The 25,586-nt window shown below is 46.5% G+C and overlaps 1 protein-coding gene across 13 annotated transcripts in view; it reads left to right on the top strand.

Moving 5' to 3' along the window:
* The first annotated feature begins 10,954 nt into the window (after positions 1-10,954).
* Positions 10,955-25,586, top strand: part of PLEKHM3 (pleckstrin homology domain containing M3) — a 120,044-nt gene continuing 105,412 nt past the window's right edge. For 5 of the 13 annotated variants that reach the window (XM_065560995.1, XM_065560989.1, XM_042859629.2 and 2 more), the window contains exons 1-2: positions 10,998-11,132; positions 14,861-14,981. Coding sequence is in view for 1 of the 13 variants with exons in the window: in XM_042859633.2 (XP_042715567.2) it covers positions 11,096-11,132 (37 nt within the window). In the remaining 12 variants the exon portion in view is untranslated. Of the gene's footprint in view, positions 11,133-11,505; positions 11,576-14,860; positions 14,982-24,568; positions 24,820-25,586 lie in introns of those variants that run through there. The other 8 variants (XM_065560994.1, XM_065560999.1, XM_065560991.1 and 5 more) reach the window with 7 other exon arrangements.

The following is a 25,586-nucleotide window of genomic DNA, read 5'->3' as shown; positions in this document are numbered from 1 at the left end:
TCTGCTCTGCTGCTTCTTTCAGGGCCTGAAAGGCCTTTGAATAATGTTTCCCTTGCCGTGGTTGCAGACAATGCCCCAGCAGACTGCTTTAAGCAGTGCCAATCCCATTAGCAGGAGAATAGCAGAGCTTTCTGGGTGTGTGTGTGTGTGTGTGCACAGCTATGTGTGTGCGTGTGTTTGCGCTGGTAATGGCGGGCTTACAGTGGGAACTAGGGCTAAGTATGCCCATGGCTGGCTCTCATCTCTTCCCCTCCCCCGACGTGAAAAAGCAAAGCAGGGAAAGGCTGGGATGAAACTCCACTTCAGAAACAATCTCCCTATTTAAGGAGGGTCTAAGCCAAGTGGCTGGAGAAAGGGGCTGCCTGTCGCAGTTCCACAGGGATGGGAAAGTCTGCTTCTCAAAAGGGGGAATTGAATGCAAGAGAAGAAGAAAAATGCTGAACGCTAGGGGTGCTGGTGGGGAGGACGTTCCTCCAACTTCTACTTCCTCTTCCTGGCTCTGAGTCGCATCGTGCTGACATCTTGGTGGAAATCAGGAGTAACTCCATTCAAGTGAAGACTGAATGCCTACTAAGGTGCGCCTGTCCTGAGTTCAGAATCAGGCCCCATACAGTATGTCATTTAGAATCAAGAAGCAATTGATTTTTAAAGTGCCCATCACCCTCGTAGTGTCTGGTCATTTACAAACCACAAGACAAATGCAAATGCCAGCCCTGTTCTGATGTATTTATCTCTTTGCCATTCCCATTGACTATGAGGCTAATTAATGTGTTAAATAGATGGCCGCATTGCAAACTTGGATGAGTTGAGATAACTCTACCCAATGCGTTCTCTTTGATCTTTCTTTCCGTGTAATGAGTGAAAGTCGTGTGCAGCGGGGCTATTTCCAGTGTTTAATTTAATCATCTGATGGTATTTATTTTCACAAACGTGAACTTACCAGCAATTATCGGGAAGGTTTCATCTTGTGCTTAATGTACCAGTTAATCGTCTTTCCATGAAGTAACAGCTTCCATGTGAGGAGTCAGTAATTACAATGTGTGAAATAAAGGCTCATTCTTCAGAGGGAAGAGGGAAAGATGGTGGACGGGATCCTCAGCTAGTGTAAGTTGGCACAGCTCTTCAGTGGCAGTAGTGGGCTGGCATAGCTCTGCCAACTTACTCCAGCTGAGGATCCGGCCCAAGATTTCTGTGGGGATTCCCCAGTTCAGGAGAGAGAAGGTCAGATTCTGACAAAAGGAACCAAACTCTGAAATAAAGGGAAAGGATTCTGGAGCACTAGTGGGAGATGATCAGATTCTGGAGGCGAGAACTCAATTCTGGAGGTTATCGTACAATCAAATGAGCTGAAGACCCCTATTTTTCAGATCACAGAGTTACCAAACAGAGTAGCCCTCTATCTCTTTTGCTATAGAGCCCTCCGCAATATCTTAAAAAAGCAGAGAGGGCGTTTGAGGTATTAAAGTAAGAGGCAAAATGCTTAAGTCACTTCTGTATATGGATGATAGATATATGGAATGATACATTTACTTGCAGTATATTAGTTAGCCACTAGATGTCTGTCCTGTACACAGTTTCAGACAAGATGTGAATCCTGGTAAACAAGGGGGACAAAGCTGGAACTCAAGCTGTGTGGAAGCCTGTTTCATTGTGTCTATAGCTGTAGCTGTTTTCTTAATAAATACAACCTGTTTAAGAAAATCCGAGTTTTCATGACAGGATGAAAGGACTGAGTGTAAACATCAAATTTGTTAAGTCTGGAATTTAGATGCTTGAATGAATAAAAGAACATACCAACTGCAGATCAACAACAAACTCTCTATTTTTAATGTTCCTAAGAGAGAGACTTGTGAGAGCAGCTGCCATCCCACAATTTTTAAGGTAGTCTGTTAAGGTGGACTATTCAATCTATCCAAAAGCATGCAGAATATCAGTACCATATATGACAATTAATTAAGTGTGAAAGCAAGCTGTCTGATCTCAGAAATAACAAATTGTTTTTCAGCTGTGGCAGATGGATTCCTTATGGATCACAGGTATAAAATCACAGTTAGAAATAGGAAGGCATTGCATCCCGCTGCAGAAAATGGTGGGTTTTTGCTGTTCATCTCAAAAGACCTAAAAGTAAAAGCCAAATTATTCCCTTAGCAAAGTGTGCCCTCTGCATGCAAATTACACCCTGCCTATTCAGCAAAGAGCATCAACGATCTCAGTGGCTTTGTACCCCCATACTTTGGACCCTGAGTGCAGGGATAGTTATCTATAGCTGCGGGAGAAGTGGTTTGGCAGAGGCTAAGAAGGGTGGGATCATCATCCTTCATCAGCCCTGTGGGGAACCCCAAGGGAGGTTAATGCAGTTAATAATTTTTGAGGTTCATGACACTTTGGTTACAGTCCTTCCAGATTCATGGATACAAAGCTCTACATGAGTTCACTTGTTTTTAAAGGGAAGGCCAATGACAGCTCTGAGCTACTACTGGTCCTTACCCAACATGGCCTCGAAGTTCTCTTACGATTTTCCCTTCCCTACTTCGGAACTGTCTACTCTGCTACATCCACACTGCCTTTGGGAGCATGCTTCCCAGCTTGGGTAGACCGATGTGTGCGTGTTTTGCTAGAGTTCGTATGCTAACAGCAGCAGGGGGCAGTTCGGGCTAGCTGCCGGAGTACAAACCTCCCTGTGTATGCACTGAGGGGTTTAGTCTGAGCTGGTGCTGTTCTGTCCCCAGCTACGCTGCTATTTGTAGTGCGCTCACTTGATCAGAACTAGCATGTCTGTCTGCCTGGGCTGGGAAGCACACTCCCAGCTGCGGTGGAGACAGACCCTAACTTTACTAAAAACAAACGACTTCCAGTCCCTACTTCTAAACTACGTTCTTCCTGGGATCACAAGAGGAGGCCTGCTTTCCCCACTGCCATTTGAAAGCACTCTAGGATCTATGGATGAGAAGTGCTCGATAGCCATGAATCAGCAAGGTATGTAAGCAGGAGTGCAACTTTAAACATGTGAGCAGCCCCATTAAAGTCAATAGTTGAAACAGGGCTTATAAGAGCAACATATTAGAAAGGCAAAGGCACAAAATGAGCTCAAACTAGCTACAGGAATAAAGGGAAACAAGAAGACTTTTTATAGGGTTACCATATTTCAACAATCAAAAAAGAGGATGCCCTAGCCCCGCCCCTGTCCTGCCCTAGCCCCGCCCCTGCCCCTTCCACTCCCTCCCACTTCCTGCCCCCTCAGAACCCCCAACCCTCCCCCCCACGCCTTGTCCCCTGACTGCCCCCTCCTGGGACCCCTGCCCCTAACTGCCCCCCAGGACTCCACCCCATATCTAAGCCTCCCTGCTCCTTGTCCCCTGACTGCCCCCTCCTGAGACCTTCCCCACATCCTAACTGGCCCCCTAGGACTCTACCCCCTACCTGTCCCCTGACTGCCCCAACCCTTATCCACACCCCCACCCCCAGACAGACCCCTGGGACTCCCACGCCCCATCCAACCACTCCCCACCCCCTGACAGCCCCCCCCAAAACTCCCGACCCATCTAAACCCCTCTGCTCCCTGTCCCCTGACTGCTCCGATCCCTCTCCCCACCCTGCCCCCTAACAGCCCCCCCCGAACTCCCAAACAACACCCCCCGCTCCTTGTCCCCTGACTGCCCCCTCCTGGGACCCCTGCTCCTAACTGCCCTCCAGAACCCCACCCCCTACCTAAGCCTCCCTGTTCCTTATCCCCTAACTGCCCCTTCCTAAGACCCCCCCCCACCCTAACTGCCCCCCAGGACCCTACCCCCTACCTGTATCCTGACTGCCCAAAACCTTATCCACTCCCCCCAGAAAGCCCCCCCCCGAACTCCCGACCCCCCCCCCCCCCGCTCCTTGTCCCCTGACTGCCCCCTCCTGGGACCCCTGCTCCTAACTGCCCTCCAGAACCCCACCCCCTACCTAAGCCTCCCTGCTCCTTGTCCCCTAACTGCCCCCTCCTGAGACCCCCCCCCACCTGTACCCTGACTGCCCAAAACCTTACACCCTCAACCCCCAGACAGCCCACCCCCGAACTCCTGACCCATCCAACCCTCCCCCTGCTCCCTGTCTCTTGACTACCCCCCCCCCCGAACCTTCCTGCCGCTTCTCTGACCCCCGGCCCCCTTACTGTGCTGCAGAGCAGCGCGCTCAGCAGCGGGGGAGGGGAGCAGGGTCGGAGCTCCAGACTGCCGGAGGCCGAGGCGACGGCCAGCGATCTGTGAATGCAGGGCGGGGGGAGGAAGGGAGAGGAGGGGAGTGGTCTCAAGTTGCAGGGGAGAGGAGGGGGGAAGTGAAGGAAGGGCTCTGGCTGCCGGAGCCCCGTGTGAGTGGCACCATCCGGCCAGCTGCCCTGTAAGCCCCGCACGCTCTGCATGGGGGGCGGGGGAAGTCCGGACATTGACAAATTCCCCCCGGACGCTATTTTTAACTGAAAAAAGCCGGACATGTCCGGGGGAATCCGGACGAATGGTAACCCTACTTTTTATCAATACATTAGAAGCAAGAGGAAGACCAAAGACAGGGTAGGCCCACTGCTCAGGGAAGAGGGAGAAACAGTAACAGGAAACTTGGAAATGGCAGAGATGCTTAATGACTTCTTTGTTTCGGTCTTCACCGAGAAGTCTGAAGGAATGCCTACCATAGTGAATGCTAATGGGAAGGGGGTAGGTGTGACGTTATTGACATAAACTGGGACCGTATAGATCATTGTTGCAACCAAGGTCCTGTAGTGGCATGCAAATCTTGTATAAAGGGGGTCAAATGGGGTGTCTAGGACAAGGTTATGGTTTACTGGTTATGATTATGCTGTCTATATGTGTGTATCAGTTTTGTAGTCGAAGTTATGAATATTGGCTCTATACTGTCTGTATGGCAAACTTATGCTATGCTTCTGGGTGACATCCCAGACAAGCTGAGATTAGCTCTGCCTAGCCTGCTTGATGGCCCATTAAGGACCATCAGCTATACAATGGACCCATTGAGAGAAGGCAGATACGCCTTGTAACTCAGCAAAGTATGCAGGGACTGGCCCATGTGACTCCAGACTCCATTTTGCTGTAATTTTCCACAGTAAGAACAAAGAGGTGTTCTTACACCTGGAAAAGACTATATAAGGCTGATGCCTCATCTCCATCTGGTCTTCAATCCTGCTTCGTACCTCTGGAGGAACTTTGCTACAAGCTGAAGCTTTGAACAAAGGACTGAGGACCCATCCCAGTGGGGGATGTATTCCAGAGACTTGATTTGAACCTGCAGTTTATTCCATCGCTGCTGCAAGCCTGAACCAAGAACTTTGCCATTACTGTATGTAATTGATTCCATTTAACCAATTCTAACTCTCATCTCTATCTTTTTCCTTTTATGAATAAACCTTTAGATTTTAGATTCTAAAGGATTGGCAACAGCGTGATTTGTGGGTAAGATCCGATTTGTATATTGACCTGGGTCTGGGGCTTGGTCCTTTGGGATCAGGAGAACCTTTTTCTTTTACTGGGGTACTGGTTTTCATAACCATTTGTCCCCATAACGAGTGGCACTGGTGGTAATACTGGGAAACTGGAGTGTCTAAGGAGATTGCTTGTGAGACTTGCAGTTAGCCAGGGGGTGAGACCGAAGTCCTCCTAGTCTGGCTGGTTTGGTTTGCCTTAGAGGTGGAAAAACCCCCAGCCTTGGGCTGTAACTGCCCTATTTGAGCAATTTGTCCTGAGTTGGCACTCTCAGTTGGGTTCCGCCAGAACCGCATTGTCACAGTAGGTTTAGCAGATAAAATAAAAAAAGAACAAGTTAAAAATCACTTAGAAAAGTTAGATGCCTGCAAGTCACCAGGGCCTGATGAGATGCACCCTAGAATACTCAAGGAGCTAATAGAGGAGGTATCTGAGCCTCTAGCTATTATCTTTGGAAAATCATGGGAGACGGGAGAGATTCCAGAAGACTGGAAAAGAGCAAATATAGTGCCCATCTATAAAAAGGAAAATAAAAACAACCCAGGAAACTACAGACCAGTTAGTTTAACTTCTGTGCCAGGGAAGATAATGGAGCAAGTAATTAAGGAAATCATCTGCAAACACTTGGAAGGTGGTAAGGTGACAGGGAATAGCCAGCATGGATTTGTAAAGAACAAATCGTGTCAAACCAATCTGATAGCTTTCTTTGATAGGATAACGAGTCTTGTGGATAAGGGAGAAGCTGTGGATGTGGTATACCTAGACTTTAGTAAGGCATTTGATACGGTCTCACATGATATTCTTATCGATAAACTAGGCAAATACAATTTAGATGGGGCTACTATAAGATGGGTTCATAACTGGCCGGATAACCATATTCAGGGAGTTGTTATTAATGGTTCCCAATCCTGCTGGAAAGGCATAACAAGTGGGGTTCCGCAGGGGTCTGTTTTGGGACCGGCTCTGTTCAGTATCTTCATTAACGACTTAGATATTGGCATAGAAAGTACGCTTATTAAGTTTGCAGATGATACCAAACTGGGAGGGATTGCAACTGCTTTGGAGGACAGGGTCATAATTCAAAATGATCTGGACAAATTGGAGAAATGGTCTGAGGTAAACAGGATGAAGTTTAACAAAGACAAATGCAAAGTGCTCCACTTAGGAAGGAAAAATCAGTTTCACACATACAGAATGGGAAGAGACTGTCTAGGAAGGAGTACGGCAGAAAGGGATCTAGGGGTTATAGTGGACCACAAGCTAAATATGAGTCAACAGTGTGATGCTGTTGCAAAAAAAGCAAACATGATTCTGGGATGTATTAGCAGGTGTGTTGTGAGCAAGACACGAGAAGTCATTCTTCCGCTCTACTCTGCACTGGTTAGGCCTCAACTGGAGTATTGTGTCCAGTTCTGGGCACCGCATTTCAAGAAAGATGTGGAGAAATTGGAGAGGGTCCAGAGAAGAGCAACAAGAATGATTAAAGGTCTTGAGAACATGACCTATGAAGGAAGGCTGAAAGAATTGGGTTTGTTTAGTTTGGAAAAGAGAAGACTGAGAGGGGACATGATAGCAGTTTTCAGGTATCTAAAAGAGTATCATAAAGAGGAGGGAGAAAACTTGTTCACCTTAGCTCTAAGGATAGAACAAGAAGCAGTGGGCTTAAACTGCAGCAAAGGAGTTTTAGGTTGGACATTAGGAAAAAGTTCCTAACTGTCAGGGTGGTTAAACACGGGGATAAATTGCCTAGGGAGGTTGTGGAATCTCCATCTCTGGAGATATTTAAGAGTAGGTTAGATAAATGTCTATCAGGGATGGTCTAGACAGTATTTGGTCCTGCCATGAGGGCAGGGGACTGGACTCGATGACCTCTCGAGGTTCCTTCCAGTCCTAGAATCTATGAATCTATGAATATTTATTATTATTTTTTACATAACCCTCTGTCCTCCATTTTTGGCATCGAGGGGTGGCCTGCTGGCCCACTGTTATCAGCTCACTTTACATCCAAGCAGACTCCTAGAACCACTGGGACAATTCACACTTCTTAGCTAGAAGCATCATCAAGTCTCGGTTGCGTAGAGACCTTTCCTTCACAGTGAAGAACTAAATCAAACTGTACAGCCAACCTTCACTAGCATCTGTGAGAAGAATGAACAGTAATAAATAAAGTGATAAATAAAGATACAGTATTAGCATGGTTAAAGACAAAGCAAGACCCTTGAACTGATAGTTGGCCTATATTCTAGGTGCTGTTCTAGCATCTCTACTTGGATGGGCTCATGTGCTCAGGTGATATGAGCAATAAGATCCATTCCATTTTCATTCATTCACTCAGAAACTACTATATATTCGTGCCAAAGGCACTTGTGCATCGGCATTCTCATTGAAATCAGATACTCCTTGTGAAAATTACTTTTGTGCACTATGCCAACCATATCTGTAGGAGTCTGCTAAAAATAAATTACTTTAGAGTGAGTGTGTGTATGTGTGTGTCAAAAATAACTCACCATAACCCCTTCCTCCTCTGTTGGATCTAAATAATTGCATCCACTTCATGGTCCCAATTCTGCAAAGTGCTTTATCATGTGATTACAGTTCAGCACACAAGCAATCCCAGCACGACTCAGCAAAGCACCATTGGCTTCCCTGGGATTTAAATTAAGCATGTACTTAAATGCCTTGCTAAATTGGGACTTGTGTATGTCACCTAAGGTCGCCAACTTTCTACTCGCACAAAACCGAACACCCTTGCTCTGCCCTGTCCCTCCTCTGAGCCCAAACCATGCCCCGCCCCTTCTCTGGGGCCCCATCCCCCACTCACTCTATCCCCCCTACCTCTGTCGCTCGCTCTCCCCACCCTCACTCACTCACTCACTCACTCACTCACTCATTTTCACCAGGCTGGCTCAGGGGGCTGGGGTGCAGGAGGGGTGAGGGCTCTGGCTGGGGGTGCGGGCTCAGAAATGAGGGGTTCAGGGTGAGGGAGGGGGCTCCAGGCTGAGGCAGTGGGTTGGGATGCAAGAGGGGGTGAGGGCGCCGACTGGGGGTGCAGGCTCTGGGGTGGGGCTGTGGATGAGGGACTTGGGGTGCAGGAGGGTGCTCTGGGCTGGGGATGAGGGGTTTGGGATGTAGAAGGGTGCTCCGGGCTGGGACTGAGGGGTTTGGAGGATGGCGGGGGGATCAGGGCTGGGGCAGGGGGTTGGGATGTGGGAGGGGGTGAGCGATGCAGGCTCTGGAAGGCGCTTACCTCAGGCTCCTACGTGGAGGCACAGCCATGCGGCTCTGCACGCTGCTCCGTCTACAGGCACAGGTTCCCGGCCAATGAGAGCTGCGGGGGCAGCACTTGGGGTGGGGGCAGCATGTGGAGCCCCCTGGCTACCCCTACGTGTAGTAACGGGAGGGGGGACATGCCGTCTGTTTCCCAGGAGCTGCGTGGCGCGGAGGCTAGCAGAGAGCCTGCTAGCCCCACTGTGTGGCGCCGACAACCAGACAGTCAATGGCCCGGTCAGCAGTGCTGACTGGAGCCGCCAGGATCCCTTTTCGACCAGGTGTTCCGGTTGAAAACTGGACACCTGGTCACCCTAATGCCACCACAAAAGCTAATGAAATTACACTGTCCAAATACTTTGCCACAAAATTTCCAATGACCGATTTAATCTATTTTAAGCTAGCCAGTACAAATTCTATTCCTGTATGAGAGCGTGGAGAATATACCATTTCTAGAGTCAGCTGATGAAGGTAAGGGTCTGCTTAGAGTAAATTAGCTCCATTTTATACTTGAATGGTTCTATCCTTGAATATTAATAAAAGTCTAGTAAATCTATTTTTTTTAAATGTCTGTTTGCCTGTAAGGAGATCACAACTTCAGAAAAACACTATGCATATCCACGGTGCTATATAGAGCTGGTCAAAATATTTTGGAATTCAAAGCTTCAATTACATTTTATATCCAAATTGCGACATTTTAAATTTGTTTGTGATTCCCCTCCCCCAACACACACACTCTCTCTCTCTCTCTCTCTCTCGCTCTCGCTCTCTCTCTTCTCTTTTTGACCAGCTCTGGTGTTCTATAAATAACTAATAGCAAATAAAAGTAAAATCATCATCCTCGTGGCAAATCCCAAAAGGATTTAGCCTGCTGGCAGATCAAGTGCCACCTGGACCGATCTTTAAATGGATCCTTAGGGTGCTCTGGCTGGTTGTTCAGTTTATGTCCATCGCTGGCAATCTTAGTGCACACAAATAATAAAACAAGTACTTTGTAACACCTAGAGGAACAGGTTGAATTGAAGATATTATTGCAAATCTAGGGTGAAATATTTATATACCTTAGCACAACCTTCAGTTGCTAAGAGTCTCCAGCTCTCAGGATTTTTATCACAAATCTCATGATATTTAATGTTTTTCGTAAAGCCCCCGCTCCTGTAGTCAAATGACTGCGTGAGAACCTCAGCTTTCAGTTTTTTAAAAGGAAATTTCTAGCCCTCATGGTCATAGAAAAGAGTTTGAAAATGTGATCACCCCCCCTCCTTCCCACCACCAGGCTCAAAAACAGAAGACAAATAAAAAGACCCTCACATTTATTATTTTTAACTCATAATTTTTATGCCAATCTCATGATTTTTGAAGACTTGGGGTTGGCAAAACTGCTGATTTATTTATTATAGGCAGAGCTGGTAGTGGTGCTTATCATTAAGGTTGTCTGACGGTTCCCATTATAAGACCCCATTTTCAGTTGCTTATCACTTTAACTGATTTATATGCTTATAACTTTATTATTATTTATTTGTATTACTGTAGCCCCTAAGAGCCCCAGTCATGGACCAGGAGCCCACACTGCTAGGTGCTGTACAAACACAGAACAAAAAGGCAGTCCCTGTCCCAAAGAGCTTACAATATAAGTATAAGACAGGACACCACAGATGGATACAGCTGCTGTTTATCGATATAATAATACCTAGTTCTTTTCATCAATAGAGCGTAAAATGGAGAGGTCAGTATCATTATCCCCATTGTATAGATGGAGACACTGAGGCACAGAGAGATCAAATAACATGTTCTAGGCCACCAACAGAGTTGAGAATAGAACCCAGGGCTCCAGAGTCCCACTCCAGTGCGCAATCCACTAGGTCACACGCCCATCTTCTCACAAACACATTATAGCCGATGCATAGAGTTAATATACAGGGAAGAGAGGACGCAGACTGAAAACTGGGATGAAAACACAGGCATGCTTGGGGGTTAATTTTTCACCTGCTCATATCCATTTTAGCGGCATGGTGAACAGTCATAGGTATCGCATTATCTGACAGAGCACAGAAGATGAAAGCAGTGCACAAGACTAGACGAAACAGAGAGAAGAGCTATCTGTCACATAGTGATGGCTAATTGCCAGCTATGTGCCACAGAGCGAAGGCGTGGCAAGAAGCGAGAACTTCTGTGAGCTGGAACCTTGCTGTCAGAGGATCTGTTTCCCTGGTGGTGGAAGGGAAGGATTTGAGAAGGGACTGAGGCAGGCAGATTGTAAACACAGAACAAGGGAAGGATGGATAACGCAGGACGCATATGTTGCCTGTCCTGGCAGAATGAGGAGTAATTGTACAGCAAAGATCATCTACTGGGAGTGAATGGCAAAGTGGGTTTTCTGGAGCTCCAGAGGGCCAGGTAAATGTTCCCTTTGTTGTTAATCTGCTGGTTTGTGGTTGGATTTGTGTCTTTTACATATCAGGAAATGTATCAAAGGTTTGATCAATCTGTGCTGTTTCTCACTGTTTTATAAACACACAAGCACACAGAGAGAGACAGCTGTCTATCTTAGGTTTTCCTGTGGTGCCCATCACCTTGCAGCTATATTTGTATTTCTTTATATATTGTATACAGACATGCATGATATGTATACATACCTCTGTGTATATAATATATGTGTGTTTATTTGTAACACAAAGAGATGTGTATATATGCATACACATATGTAGCAATATATCTAGCCAGAGAAACAGACACAAACACACACACACACAGTCTCTTTTATTAAAAGGTACAGTCCTTGAGATCCTTGCAACACCGCAAACTCCTGATGACTTCAGCTGGAATTTTGATTGCTCCAGGTAGGCAGAATCAAATTCCATTGTGCGGTTGTGTACATATCTGCAGCACAACACAAATACATCACTCTGTGCTGGTGGGAAGTGCATTGCAGTGTTTTGTTTTATTTATTTATGTATTTTATTTTTGCTTTCTTATGGGATAAACTCCCAAAACATAGTAAATAGAATTATAAACTGTAGGATTAAATAATCCCAATAAATATATGCCTACCTTGTAGGACTGTATAATACCTATAGCGTTAGTTTAGATGCTGTGGTCAGTGGCACCAATAGATAGGATAGAGTGAAATAATAGCTTTGCAAAGAGGATGCATTATTTGTCTCTGATTTGTCTCAGCAAACAAATATTTAAGGATCCACTCTTGCAGAGATTTAGGCACACATGTAATTTTACTCACATTGAGTAGTCCTACTGAAGTGAATGGGGCTACTCACAATGCATAAAGATAAGCATGTGGAAAATCTTTGAAGGAGCATGGTGTCAGTCATTTCAGGTAACAGTAGGCCCGATATATAGCTTGGGAGGTTTGGGGTTTAGTGATGTTTTTCTTGAATCAGAAGTTTACAGGTTTAAAATTCCAGATTTAAAAAATCACAAACTCAACATAATGGGAGAGGGAACTACATAATGTAGCTGAAGGATCTAATCTACACTGCCTAGGTACTTATATGGCCCCCATCACCACTGTATCTGAGCTCCTGGGAGCTGAGTGGTTTTGGCAGCTTATATTATGTTGCATTTAAGTTAATCAGCTTTTGTCAGGTTTCTGCTGAGCTTTTGCAAAGATCGTTTGAGATAAAGTTTGTAATTTTTTGTTAGTAAACTGTGAGTTCAATCTGTATTGTGACTCTGTCAGAGGAATAATACGGTGTTATAACAATAATGTGCTGCTGTAACCATCCCCCAGAGTTGGCTGATTTTCCCGAGGTTGACATGATCTCAGAGGGTTGGGTTGCTGTGCTGTTTTGTTGAAGTTGTGTCTCCATTGGTTTTTTCTTTTTTCGGGTGATAATAAATGTGTCAAACTGCCAGGACTCACTAGTTGGGAAATCAGAAAAGATTTGTTTTGAAATGATTTTATGCTTGTTGTTAAATGGTGGGTTTTTTTATATAATCATACATGTACTTATATTCCGGTGAACTCCAAGGTCTTAGTGTAATTAGCTTTGAACTGTCCCTGGTTAGCTCCTTGAGTACTGTCCTTGATTAGGAGAATTGGCTGGAGTCTAGATAATAAAGTTACAATAATAATCCTTTACATTTATGCTGGATAGCACTTTATCCAGAAAGATCCCCAATGGCTCTTGGCCCTATATGTGAGATGCTGAGTGCCCATAGCTCCTGGGCCTACATACGTACGTTTCTCCGCTGAAAAGCAGGCACTCTTGGGTGTGGGACACTTGCCAGCAGGACCCGGGTGCACAAACAACAGCAGAGGAACAACTTGAGTAGAAATTCCAGCAATCTCCATCCTTTTTCAGCTCCGATTTCCATTTGGGAACAAAAGTACTATAGGATTTTTTAGCACTGGTTCTGACCCCCAACACAGCTCTGTGAAATGTGAGGGAGGGGCTTTAGAATGAAATGCGGCTCTAGTAGAGCCTCAAGGCAGATTATTAAATTTTTTAAAATCTTTTACTTATTTGTTGCTGCAATCTGGGATACCCCCCCCTCACGCCCCCCGTACTTTCTGGATGGAGACGCACTGATCCAGCAGATCCAGTTGTAAAAGGCATCAACCTGAATAACATCTCTCTTAAAATGTCCAGTTCGGTCTTTACACCCGCCCTCTGCGCTTGCAGCTTCATGGGTCCTCCCAGTGACATCACCTATAACAGCATCTGACGGCTACAGTATTATAGGGCTCACTCCTCTTTGTGCTGATCTCGGAAGCTGACACAGCCTGTTCTCTTCTTGTGTTTCTGAATTGCCTGCTTGGCTGGGAAAAGATGCAGGGTTTTTAACCAGGTCAGTGTGACAAAATGTGAATTAAGTAAACACACACGAAACAAAGAGAAACAGAACTGGGCACCATGTAGGGTCCCCCAGAATGCCGTCTGCCTCCAACGGGGATGGGTAGAACTCCAGGGAGGCACGTGGGCTGATTGCTGTAGAAACCCAGGCCAACGTCCCCGCTTAAAGAATAGATGTAGGCCCTGTTTGAAGCATAGTGTTGGCTTGTCAGATGGTTATGTACAGTAAGTGTTCATTAGAGGCCTGATTCGGCAAGGTACTTACGCACGTGCCTAGTGAGAAGCACATGAGTCATCCAGCTGAAAGGCAATGGGACTTTGTGTTTGAAGTTAGGAATGTGCTTCACTACCTTGCTGAATCAGTGCCGAACTGCGTAAGGCCTCAGTCCAGCAAAGTGCTTTGTGACTTCACTGAGGCAACGCACAGGCTTAAGTGCCTAGCCACATCGGGGCCTTAGCTTTTTTCTCTGGCTCGGGGCACATGCACGTGTAAAGCCTGCTATAGGGCTGCCCTTTTGCAATGCTGCTTTCCCTTCTATTCCATCTCTGCCCAGACTCCCTGCTCCTTTCCACGGTCACCGCCCAGCTGGAGAGCTTTCAAACAGCTAATCACCGTGAAGCCAGCAGGAAGTGATGCAGCCACTCATTTCTCAGGGCATTCTTCGGCCTGGAGGGAAGTATGTGTCAGGTTGCTGCAGGGCAAAGGAGTCAGCCAGGCTGTGCGATAAAGATCTCTGGAGCGCTGTACACAAACCTGTCTTGAGTGGGGGGGGGGGGGGGGAAGAAGCTTTACATAATCCATGTTTCCTCATTGCCCCATCATGTTCACCTCTTTTTGTGCACTGGGCTGTTTGCATCCTTGTTTCACCCTAAAGGCTGCTGCATTTTCATGAAGGTTTGCAAAGTGCTGGGAAAATTAAAAACATGGTGTACTGTAGGTGCCAATTATTATTAATTAATATTATATTCGGTGATGATGGGTGAAGAGTTCTCTAGGTATGTAGTGCAGTTTGTCATGTCCATAGAATGCTCTGGGAACCTTGCTGAAAGGGTCAGGGCCAGGTCCTTAGCAAGCATAACTCAACCTACTTCCATCAGACAGCGGAGCTGCATCAACTTACCCCAGGATATATAGTTTTGAACCCTGCCAACTGCACAGGTACATGTCATTACTAACGGGAGCCCACCCCTTCGCTCTCTCAGTTACTTCTAGAGCTCTGTAGCATCTCAGCACTCAATACTGCCCTTTAGATTCGCCTAGTGTTATCCATAGAGTTCATCATAGCTGATTCTGCTCTTCGCCTCTCCCAGCTTCTAGGAGACTGTCTTTGTTGCTGTTTCTTCTGCGTGGGTGTCAGAGGTCCCTTGTCACTCTTCTTGGCAGGAAGAATCTAGCAGACAGTTGGGTTTTGCAGCATGAAGCTGGATTAATGTAAGATCAATCTTATCTCTCTGTTAGCTTATCTAGCATTAAAGAGCTCTTGACTGAGAATGCTTTTTCTCTGGCTCTTGTAAGCTTCTCCTAGAATGATTAGGTGCATTGTCTCAGAATATATATGATATGGTAATGTACGTATTTAGGGCACTGGTGTAACCTGGTCTATGGGGAATTCTTATACTGGGCCCAGCTTTTTTCCTGGACAATTAAATTTCTCAGATTTATATTATGGAATCATAGAAATGTAGGGTTGGAAGAGACCTCAAGAGGTCATCCAGTCCAGTGGTTCTTAACCTGGGTAAACGGTACGCAGAGGTCTTCCAGGGGGTACATCAGCTCATCTAGATATTTGCCTAGTTTTATAACAGGCTACATCAAAAGCACTAACGAAGTCAGTACAAGCTAAGATTTCATACAGACAATGACTTGTTTATACTGCTCTGTACTATACACTGAAGTGTAAGTACAATAGTTATATTCAAACTGATTTATTTTATAATTATATGGCAAAAATAAGCAAGTAAGCAATTTTTCAGTAATAGTGTGCCGTGACACTTGTATTTTTATGTCTGATTTTTCTAAGCAAGTAGTTTTTAAGTGAGGTGACACTTGGGGGTACGCAAGACAAATTAGACTCCTGAAAGGGGTACAGTAGTCTGGAAAGGATCTAGTCCACTTCTGCACACTGACAGATGTTTAATTGTTTTTAAATACCTCCAAGGACAAGGAGTCTACGCCCTCCCTTGGTAACCAGTTCCAGTGCTTAACTAATACTGAGAAGTTGCTACTTTTACAAGTACTTTAAAAATGGTCATTTAGAGACTCTTCTCCTTGTGCAAAGATTGATCGGGGCTTGTAATATTTACTCGCTGACCAATGCCAGAAAAGCACTGTTAGACCAGGGGTCTAGCAGCTGTTTTAAGGCCCAAAATCTAATAAGCCACCCGAACTAAAGCAAGATGAATGCCATATACTAGTGTTTTCTCATGCTGTAATCCCATGTTACAACAGACTAAAGTTTGGGAACACACCTCCCATCTAGACATAAAGGAAAGGGGGGGGGTGATCTCAATTCTTCCACCCCCCAAAAACGTATTTAAATACTGAATCCAACAATTATTTCATGTAATTTTGAAAGGGACCATGTCAAGGCTGATGCATTAAAATTGCCTTATGACAGCTGTCCCTTATTGTACTCCAATTACTTCAGGATTCTGGCTGTGTTTTTTTTCCCTTCAAGCCACCTGTGGTGAATAGGGAAAAGAGGCAGAAGTTCTACTTACAGATTAAGACTCGCAATAAGCAAACCAGCCTAAGGCCACGTCTACACTACCCGCTGATCGTAATTGATCTATCGGGGATCGATTTATCGCGTCTCATCTAGATGCGATAAATTGATCCCCGAATTGACGCCCGTACTCCACCTCGGCAGGAGGAATAAGCAGAGTCGATGGGGGAGCCGTGGCGGTCGACTTGCTGCCATGAGGACGGCCAGGTAAGTCGAACTAAGATACTTCAACTTCAGCTACGCGAATAGCATAGCTGAAGTTGCATGTCTTAGATTGATTTCCCCCCCCCCCCACCAGTGTAGACCAGCCCTGAGTGTATGCGATTGCGATTCCCAATACATTGCATTACCTTGTAAGCTCTTTGCGGCAAGGGCTCACCTTTTATTATATGTATGTACAGCACCTACCGTAGTGAGGCCCTGATCCCTGATTGAGGCCTGCTGGCTAGGGGTTCTCAAACTAGGGGTTGCCACCACCCAGCCCTTCTCATATTGCTGGATGGGAGAGGGGTCTCTCCTAGATGAGAGAGGAATCCTGGGCTCATCCCGATATAAAGGGGGTTGTGTAAGAAAAAGTTGAGAACTGCTGCTGTAGGTACTACTCCACTACACATGATTAGTATATGCTTTTGGGGGCGTTATTTGGTCTGCATCATGGATAGATCTGGGAAAACAACATGCTATGCACTAATACTTTGCACGTCTCTGTCATCTTCCATCCCTTAAGACTAAAACTCTTTGTAAATATTAATCCTCATGAGAGGTAAGTAAGTATTGGTAAACCGAGGCACAGATTTATTGGTCATATCACAAACAATCAGTGATAGCATTGAAATTACAACACAGGAATCCTAACGCCTAGTCCTGTACTCTAGCCCAGTGGTTCTCAACCAGGGGTACCTGTACCCATGGGGGTACACAGAGGTCTTCCAGGGGGTACATCAACTCATCTAGATATTTGCCTAGTTTTACGTCAGGCTACATAAAAAGCACTAGCCAAGTCGGTACAACCTAAAATTTCATATAGACAATGACTTGTTTTTACTGCTCTGTATACTACACACTGACATGTAAGTACAACATTTATATTCCAGTTGATTTATTTTATAATTATATGGTAAAAATGAGAAAGTCACCCATTTTTCAGTAATAGTGGGCTGTGACACTTTTGTATTTGTATGTCTGATTTTGTAAGCAAGTAGGTTTTAAGTGAGATGAAACTTGGGGGTTCATAAGACAAAGGGCACAGTAGCCTCGAAAGGTTGAGAGCCACTGCTCTAACCAATCGAATATACTCCCTCTCTGAAATCATGAAAGGAACTTCTGTAGTGACTTGATCTGTCTTGCTAGCTAACTAGTTTGATAATGACCCTTCCGTGCTGCTGCACGGATGAGTATAGTTCTCAGGGATTTCAAGTGACCAAAATACAGCTAATTTAGATTGTGGGTAATATTTTGATCACCTGACCCAATGCAGCCATCTAAAAATCTTGGTAGCTGCACAAAGTGCAGGGTGTCCTGAAAAAAATCTGTGCATTGATTGCTCAAGGTGTGTCGTTTGTCAAAGGAAAGTTACAGACTGAAGTGGCTTAGAGCACGATTCATGGAAAAGAACATTAGGTATTAATGGCCGACAGGCCCTGAATCTCAGGATTCCCGGAGTGCAGATTCTGAAAGTAGCTCTAGTGAAAGCGGTGTCAATCTGTCTTTTGGATGAGAAGTGAATCCAAGGCCCTGGTCACTTCTTTTCACTATAGGGCATGTCTATACTGCACTCCCCTCCCCCCCCCCCCCCCAAGCCCGGGCTCTGAATCAGGTTTGAGCCCAAGCCCCCTTTCTGTTCACACACAAATCAGTCTGACTCAGGTCACTAAGCACTGAGGACTCGGGTCCTAGGACCGTGTGAGGGGGCTGGGTCAGAGCCTGAGTCCCGTTGCAACTCGCATCCAAGCCCTGTCACTTTGCAGCACGGACACAGATCAAGCGCAGATCCGATTCAGAAGGCTGGTGTAGTGCTGTACGAGGACGCAGGTCCAGCAACTGTAAATCCAGAAACCCCAAATCCACAAGCCTGGGTTCCACAGACCTAGGCTTAGTGTGCTGTGGAGACACACCCGTACATCCCCTGGCACGTTTTGTAAGAGTCAGGGTATCCTGGTGTCCTGATTAAGGCAATCCAGACCCTAGGCACACCACAACACAGGGCCCCTGCAGCCATCCCCACGCCCACACTGTGGCCCCTAGAGTGATGCAGGAGAAGGGCCCCAGAATTTAGCCCAGGAACCAGGCTATATTTGCTTTGGTGAGCAGAGACCCACTGCTCTCTTCTCCTGCCACACAACACTCTGCTAGGGTAGTGTTGGCAGAGAGCCTTGCACTGAAGTTCCCGTTGAGGTGCATGTGGCAGGTCACCCGTCTCAGTTGTGTTTCAGGCTGTCTGCAGACTCAGGCAGAGGCTGCTGCATCAGTCAAACCCAGGTGACTTTTTCAAACTTTTCCTTGCAACCACTAGGGCTAAAAACTTCATCCTTTTTTATTTTTAAATGGAAGCTCAGAGTCTGATGTGATCACGTGACCCAGAGAGCTGGGTCCTAAGGCACAGACTTATAGTGGCTATGCCCTCATCTGGCTTTGACTGGCCCAGTTCCAGTTTTGGGAACTACGTTTGGCCTTCCCCATTGTAGCTTCATCAGCTGAAGAAGTTAGTCTGTATTTCCCCTTCTGAAAAAAACTGTTCCTGCTGTGGCAAGCAGCCTACTTCTAAAGAGTCTTTCTTTCAGTGGTGGGTGAGTGATCCCTATATGCAGTTAGTAAAGTGCCTTGGACCATTCTGGGTGAAAGGAGCTATGTAAATACAAGGTTTCATGAGACAGCATTTCACTTTTTCAGCTCTCTAGTGCCTAAGGGGTCCGCTTGCAATGCATAGATTGGTCTGTGGCCATTTGGGGCAGTAACATTCTTGTGCATCATCCTGAAAATTTGCCCCTAAGTGTTCTTTAAGGGGAAAAAGAAATCAGAGTCCCTGAGAATGAAATGCTGCTACTCGGGATTTTACAGTTGGACTGTCAAGTTTAAAAAGCATATTTAAACAAAATCAAATTAGCCAGCAGATATCCAGTTATGTCTTACTCTAGTCATGCCCTCTGCCTACTTACCCATCTCCTTCAACTCCATTCCTACCGTTCCAGCTTCCAGCAGCAGCCATAAAGAAAGGAACAGCCTGCCAGGAAAAAAAAATGTCCTTCCTTTTCCTGTAAACATAGAATTTCCCTCCAAAATTACCCTGTGTGGCACAGGATGGGCGATATTCAGTCCTAACCCGGTGGCAGGTTATAATCTGGTCTCTCATGATTAGGACCCTGTCAAATTCACGGCCATGAAGAACGCGTCACGGACCGTGAAATCTGGTCTCCCCCCCGTGAAATCTGGTCTTTTGTGTGCTTTTACCCTATATGATACAGATTTCATGGGTGAGACCAGCGTTTCTGTAATTGGGGGTCCTGACCCAAAAGGGAGTTGCAGGGTGGTCACAAAGTAATTTTAGGGGGGTTGTGGTATTGCCACCCTTACTTCTGCGCTGCCTTCAGAGCTGGAAAGCAGCAGCTGTTGGCTGGGTGCCCAGCTCTGAAGGCAGCACCCCGCCAGCAGCAACGCAGAAGTAAGGGTGGCAATACCATACCATGCCACCCTTACTTTTGCGCTGTTGCCTGCAGAGCTGGGCAGCTGGAGAGCGGTGGCTGCTGGCCAGGAGCCCAGGTCTGAAGGCAGCGCCGCTGCCAGCAGCAGCGCAGAAGTAAGGGTAGCAGCACCACAACCCCCCCACACTAACCTTGTGACCCCGCACAACTCCTTTCTGAGTGAGAACCCCTACAAGTACAGTACCATGAAATTTCAGATTTAAATAACTGAAATCATGAAATTTTAAAATCCTATGACTGTGAAATTGACCAAAATGGACGTGAATTTGGTAGGGCTCTACTCATGATTGCAAGGCTAGACAGAGGAGCTCTGCACAGAGGAGACTGCTTTCCGGGGGGATGCGAGGGGGCACTCAGCACTTCCCTGTAGCCAAGTTATCAAAATTCCCTACTAAAATTTTAGGTTAAAATTTTCTAAGGTGCCTAAGTGGCTTGGGAACTCAAGTCTCACTGACTTTCAGTGACACTTAGACTCCTAACCCCCTTGGTAAATTTTTCTAACGTGCCTCTTAGCCGCCAAGGTCTTGTAGCGTAGCACTCCACAGGTTAGGTACTTCCCGTCATTTGTCAGTCTTAAATGTGTTGCTTTTGAATGTAACTGAATGTTCCCTTTGTTCTGGTATTATGAAGAGTAAACGGGAACGCCTGATTGACTCTTTGTATGGCGTTCATTATTTTATATGCCTTGATCAGACCCTCTTTTATTCATCTCTTCCCTTAACTAAACAGTGCTACTCTCTTCCCTTTCTCTTCATATGGACTCTGAGGCCTGGTCTACACTGGGGGGACGGGGGAGGGGATCGATCTAAGAATAGCGTAGCTGAAGTTGATGTATCTTAGATCGAATTAAAATTACATACTTGGCGTCCTTGCGGCGCTGGATGGACGGCTGCGGCTCCCCCATCGACTTTGCTTCTGCCTCTCGCACTGCTGGAGTTCAGCAGTCAATGGGAGAGCGATCAGGGATCGATTTATCGCGTCTACACTACACGCGATAAATCGATCCCCGATAGATCGATAGCTACCCGCCGATCTGGCGGGTAGTGTAGACATACCCACATGAGTCACCCGTCTCTGGACCCCTCCTATTCCTGTGTTTGTTTATCTGGGGACTGTAATCGAGTTTCATTTCATCCAAGTCGATGCAAAAGCCCGAGTGGAACTCTGAGAGTTTGTTGTTGACAGATGCAATCTATGTAAAATATCCTCCTAGAGGCCGCATCAGTGTAGTGGCTAAGCACTACTGTGTATTTCCGTAGCACCTTTCATTCTTTAAGGAAGCACTCCCCAGACTGTATGGAAAGGGGTAACCACTCCCCACTGAAGTAACAGTTTGGGCAGGGCATACTGCATCCCAAGGTGGTGATGGTGCAAAGTCACTTCAAGATGCAGCATCACGTCATCCTGTCGCCATGTGAGTCAGTATCACCATGTGCTTCCGGAACGCATGGCTTTACAAGAATGTGGGAGGTTGTGTGACATGAGATAATCCTCATCCCACAAAATCAGGACACGCTTGCAGCCCCATAAAACAGGGTTTCCAGTGTTTGGTAATAAACCTGCTAAGTGCACAATTTCTTGGGTACATTGATTGATTTTTCTTGTATTGATGCAGCCTAGAGAACAAAGGGACCATGTGTTTTGCTGCCCCTTGTCTTCCCCTGAAACGTCGCTGTGACAGGTCACAAGCCCTTCTGCAATCATTGCTGTTCAGATTGTTTAAATCCATCAAGTGGGAGCAGGGCTGGGTTCTCTGCCAACGCTGGTGAAATGGCCTCTTTGTGTGGGCCAGCCTGTTACTTGCACTGTTTGGCATTTGACTATATCTCAGTGCTGATTCTGTCCAAGCTAACACCAACTGCAAATTTGTAAATGAATCTCAAGCAGTCCTGGTACGAGCCATCGCTCATAAAGAAATGCCAGCGAAGGGTTTGAGGGTGGGTGGGTTACGGCTATGGAAGTTCTTTATTCTCCCGCCATTTGTTTTCTCCCAAGCAAAGGCCTTCTGCTCACATGCTTATCCTGGCTGAGGAAGTCTAAATGCAGCTCCCTTTGCAAGCCATGGGAAGTTCCTCCTTGCTCTGCTTTGTGCTCTGCAGGCATTGAGTATGGTGCCTGCCCAGTTATCCCAAGATGCTCTTGTTTTATTGGTTTGCATGAGGAGATTTGGGGCAGGGAGTGGTCAATAAGCACCTATGCTCTGTGTTGCTGCTGCCCTCCTCTTCAGAGATGGCTGCATATTAGTGGGGAAACGAGGGGTGAAATCCCAGCCCAGCTGAAGTCAGTGGGGTCATAGTTCAGGGCCACTGCACATACTCTAGGCTCCCAGCTCCCCAGTCTCTTGGTGGAGACCCGCGTCCCCTTTCCTTCCTGACTGGAGTATTTCCAGGCTGCACAGCTTCCTGCCTGCACAGCTTCCTGCCTGCACTGTGAATTCCACAGCAAGCCAGACTGCCTAAGCAGGCCTGCTTCCCTTTCTCCTCAGAGGCTACAAACAGCGTAAGTGCCACAGTTATAAGTCCCCACACAGCCCTTGCTAAGCAAGCACATTTATTCTTAAGGGGAAAGTCACAGAGAAAACATACTAAACCAGTAAAAGAACCTACAAGCGTGCTAATAAGCTCATCAGAGATCACCCAGCAGTAGGCCAAGTACTTACAATCCTTCAACAAGGATTGTGCGCCTCCCTGGACAGAAGGCCCTTAATCACTTTAAACTCAAGCTATTTATCCAAAAGTCCCTTCTTTGTCTGTTGGTCTCTGGAAATCCAGTTTGAACCAGTATATGGGAGCCTGCGCAGGTGGTGGTACCTCTCTGGAGGTGTTAAAACCTGAATGAATTTGCCCCGTAACCCCACCACCACCACCACACACACACACACAGTTCTTAGTTCCTGGAGGGCTGTGGTCACCCTCCCCCATGAAATTACATACAATCCCTGGCCCAGAATGATGTGTAAACTTAACACAGTGAGATCTCCCACAGATATTTTAGGAAATTGCCACATCTGTCACAAATGACAAAACTCCCGTTGACTTCAGTGGAGCCAGAATTTCCCTCAAGCTGTAGAGCTGGACCACAGAGTTGATGTCCAGATCTGGGTTAGGATCAGGCTAGGGTTTGGTGTTCTGGTTCAAGCTGGAATAAGGTTTAAGGTTCAGTTTTGACAGCACTGAAACCTCACAAGCTGGATTTGGGCCCCAAATGCTGGAAATCTCCCAGAGTCAGCTATTCCCATAAGACTGGAGCTACACCTGAACTAGCAATGGCAGATTGGCTCCTTATAATTTTGGGTCTGACCCAGAATGAAAATGGTGAGGGGGATAGTGTGGGCTTGGATCAGTCCTTTGCTTGAAACCCAAAGGCGGTTAGGTACGCACTTCTAATTTTGCCTCCTCTCCAATTGTAAGTGTGTAAGGGCCTATATTCTCCACTGCCTCACACATTGTGTAGCCATTGACACCCGTGCAGAAGGACTGTTACACAGACCCCATTCTGATTTGACACCATTTTGTTCAGCTTCACCGTTTTGATTCCGGCCCCTCCTCTACTCAATTAGTCAGAAGCAGCCTAGCAAATCAGTGCCCATCACAGAGTGGTAGTTAATATGCAGCAAGGCAATATTATTTGAAGCTGCTGTCTGAAGCATGGTGATTTGAAGAAAAAATAGGATAAGGTTTGAAGTGACCTTGGTGATGCATATTGTTGTTTTTAAAGCACATGTCTTGGAAAGCCTTTTACAAAGGCCATCGTTTCTGAACTGCAGCAACTAAGACCCAGATAGCAAAGATGATAGAAGGCTGAGTATTATTAAACAGTAAAATAAGTTATTTGCCACAATAGAGCAAACCGTGGGTGGAAACCGAGTTATTGGGGAATACAAACCCTCCCCAGTGCAAGGCTGTTCGTTCCCCGCTGTTCTGAACAAATTGAATGGTCTTCTCTTTATTAAGATGGAGCAGCTGCAGGACCTGCTACATTAAAACCAGAGCTTCAACCAACTGGACTAAAGAAGTAACTGCTCTAGCTCAGTGGTTCTCCAACTAGGGCCGCCGCTTGTTCAGGGAAAGCCTCTGGTGTGCCGGGCCGGTTTGTTTACCTGCCGCGTCCGCAGGTTCGGCCGATCGTGGCTCCCACTTCCCTCGGCTCGCGCCACTTCCCGCAGCCCCCATTGGCCTGGAGCGGCGAATCGCGGCAGTGGGAGCTGTGATCGGCCGAATCTGCGAACGCGGCAGGTAAACAAACTGGCCCGGCCCGCCAGGGGCTTTCCCTGAACAAGCGGCGGCCCTAGTTGGAGAACCACTGATCTAGCTGACAGCAGTAGTGGACTTTTATCCTCCTATGGGGAGCAGCCTCTGAAATGGCAAAGACAAACTATAGTGCACGGTTTTTCTAAAATAAACATTAACTATTTGGTGTTTAGTTTTATTGGAAAATCTCTTAAGTTCAGTGTCAACACTGGCTTCCTCCAGCACTAGTGAGGTCTGTCTAAATACAGTATCTAGAGGCCTGCACTCAAACTAATAGAAATCCCCCCACGGATGATGACAAGAATCCATAGAGGCGTGTTTCTGATTGATTTGGATCAATTTCAGCTGCACCTGCCTCCAACAACGAAGCATAGTGAGTGGAGCCTCACTTCAAGAGAGGTGACACAGCAGCAGAGGTGAGGAGACTGGGATAGGAGCAGCCTCTTACTGTACCAGAATGAGTGCCCAGGGCCCGCTCTCGTGAGGAGCCGCCATCGCTCAACTCCCATCTTGGCGCTTCGCAGGTTTGGGCCTCAAAACTCTTCTCTGCCTCGGCACTTCGCAGAGACATCAGTGAGCCAGTTGCCTGGATGGAGGTGATGGTCTGCAGGTTAATGACGCTTCTGGGCATGCTGGATTTTGTTTAGCATTGTGTAGCTATGCCCTTACGTTTCCACCGCTGTTTTACATGCCCTGTGATAGGCTGTGTTGAAGTAGCTGTGTTGGTGCCACGGTATTAGCGAGATAAGGTGGGTGAGGTAATATGTTTTATTGGACCAACTTCTGTTAACAGAGAAAAGATATTCCCTCACCCACCGTGTCTCTCGAATGCCCTGGGATCGTCCAAAAAGTAAAGAAGGAATTCAGAGTCCAGGTCAGTGTTAGCCTCTCAGCCCTGGTTCTTTAGCCAGGTGATCACTGTGCTATTTATAATAAGGGCCAGATAGCAAAGTATTCACAGCACAACTTAGTTCAGCCTTAATGTTTCCGGAACGACTCACATCCTAAAGTCTCCCAGGCTTTTTTTTAGAGTCCCTTAGATCCCCATAGAAGCCTGCACCGAGCGTTCCATAGGCCACCGTATCACAGAAAGCTAATAAAGAACACCTTTCACTGTAGCTCTGAAAAGCTTATCTTGGCTAATAAATGGTATCACCTTGGCTCCCACTTATCTGGTGCCCCGCCCTGCTCTGTACAGGTTCTAATTCAAAAAGTGATAACACGTAATCTCCCACTCAGTGGACAACAGAAGCCCTGTAAGGAAACTTTGTACACAGTAACTTTGATGCCAAAAGGAAAGAGGGGATGACGAGGGTGGGAAAAATCAAGTGATTAAACAGCTTCACTTGAATGAAAGAGGGTT

The sequence above is a fragment of the Chrysemys picta genome, chromosome 11 (genome assembly GCF_011386835.1).
Source record: "Chrysemys picta bellii isolate R12L10 chromosome 11, ASM1138683v2, whole genome shotgun sequence".
Lineage (NCBI taxonomy): Eukaryota > Metazoa > Chordata > Testudines > Emydidae > Chrysemys > Chrysemys picta.
The sequence above is the reverse complement of the archived record's forward strand: the minus strand, read 5'-3'. Positions and strand labels throughout refer to the sequence as shown.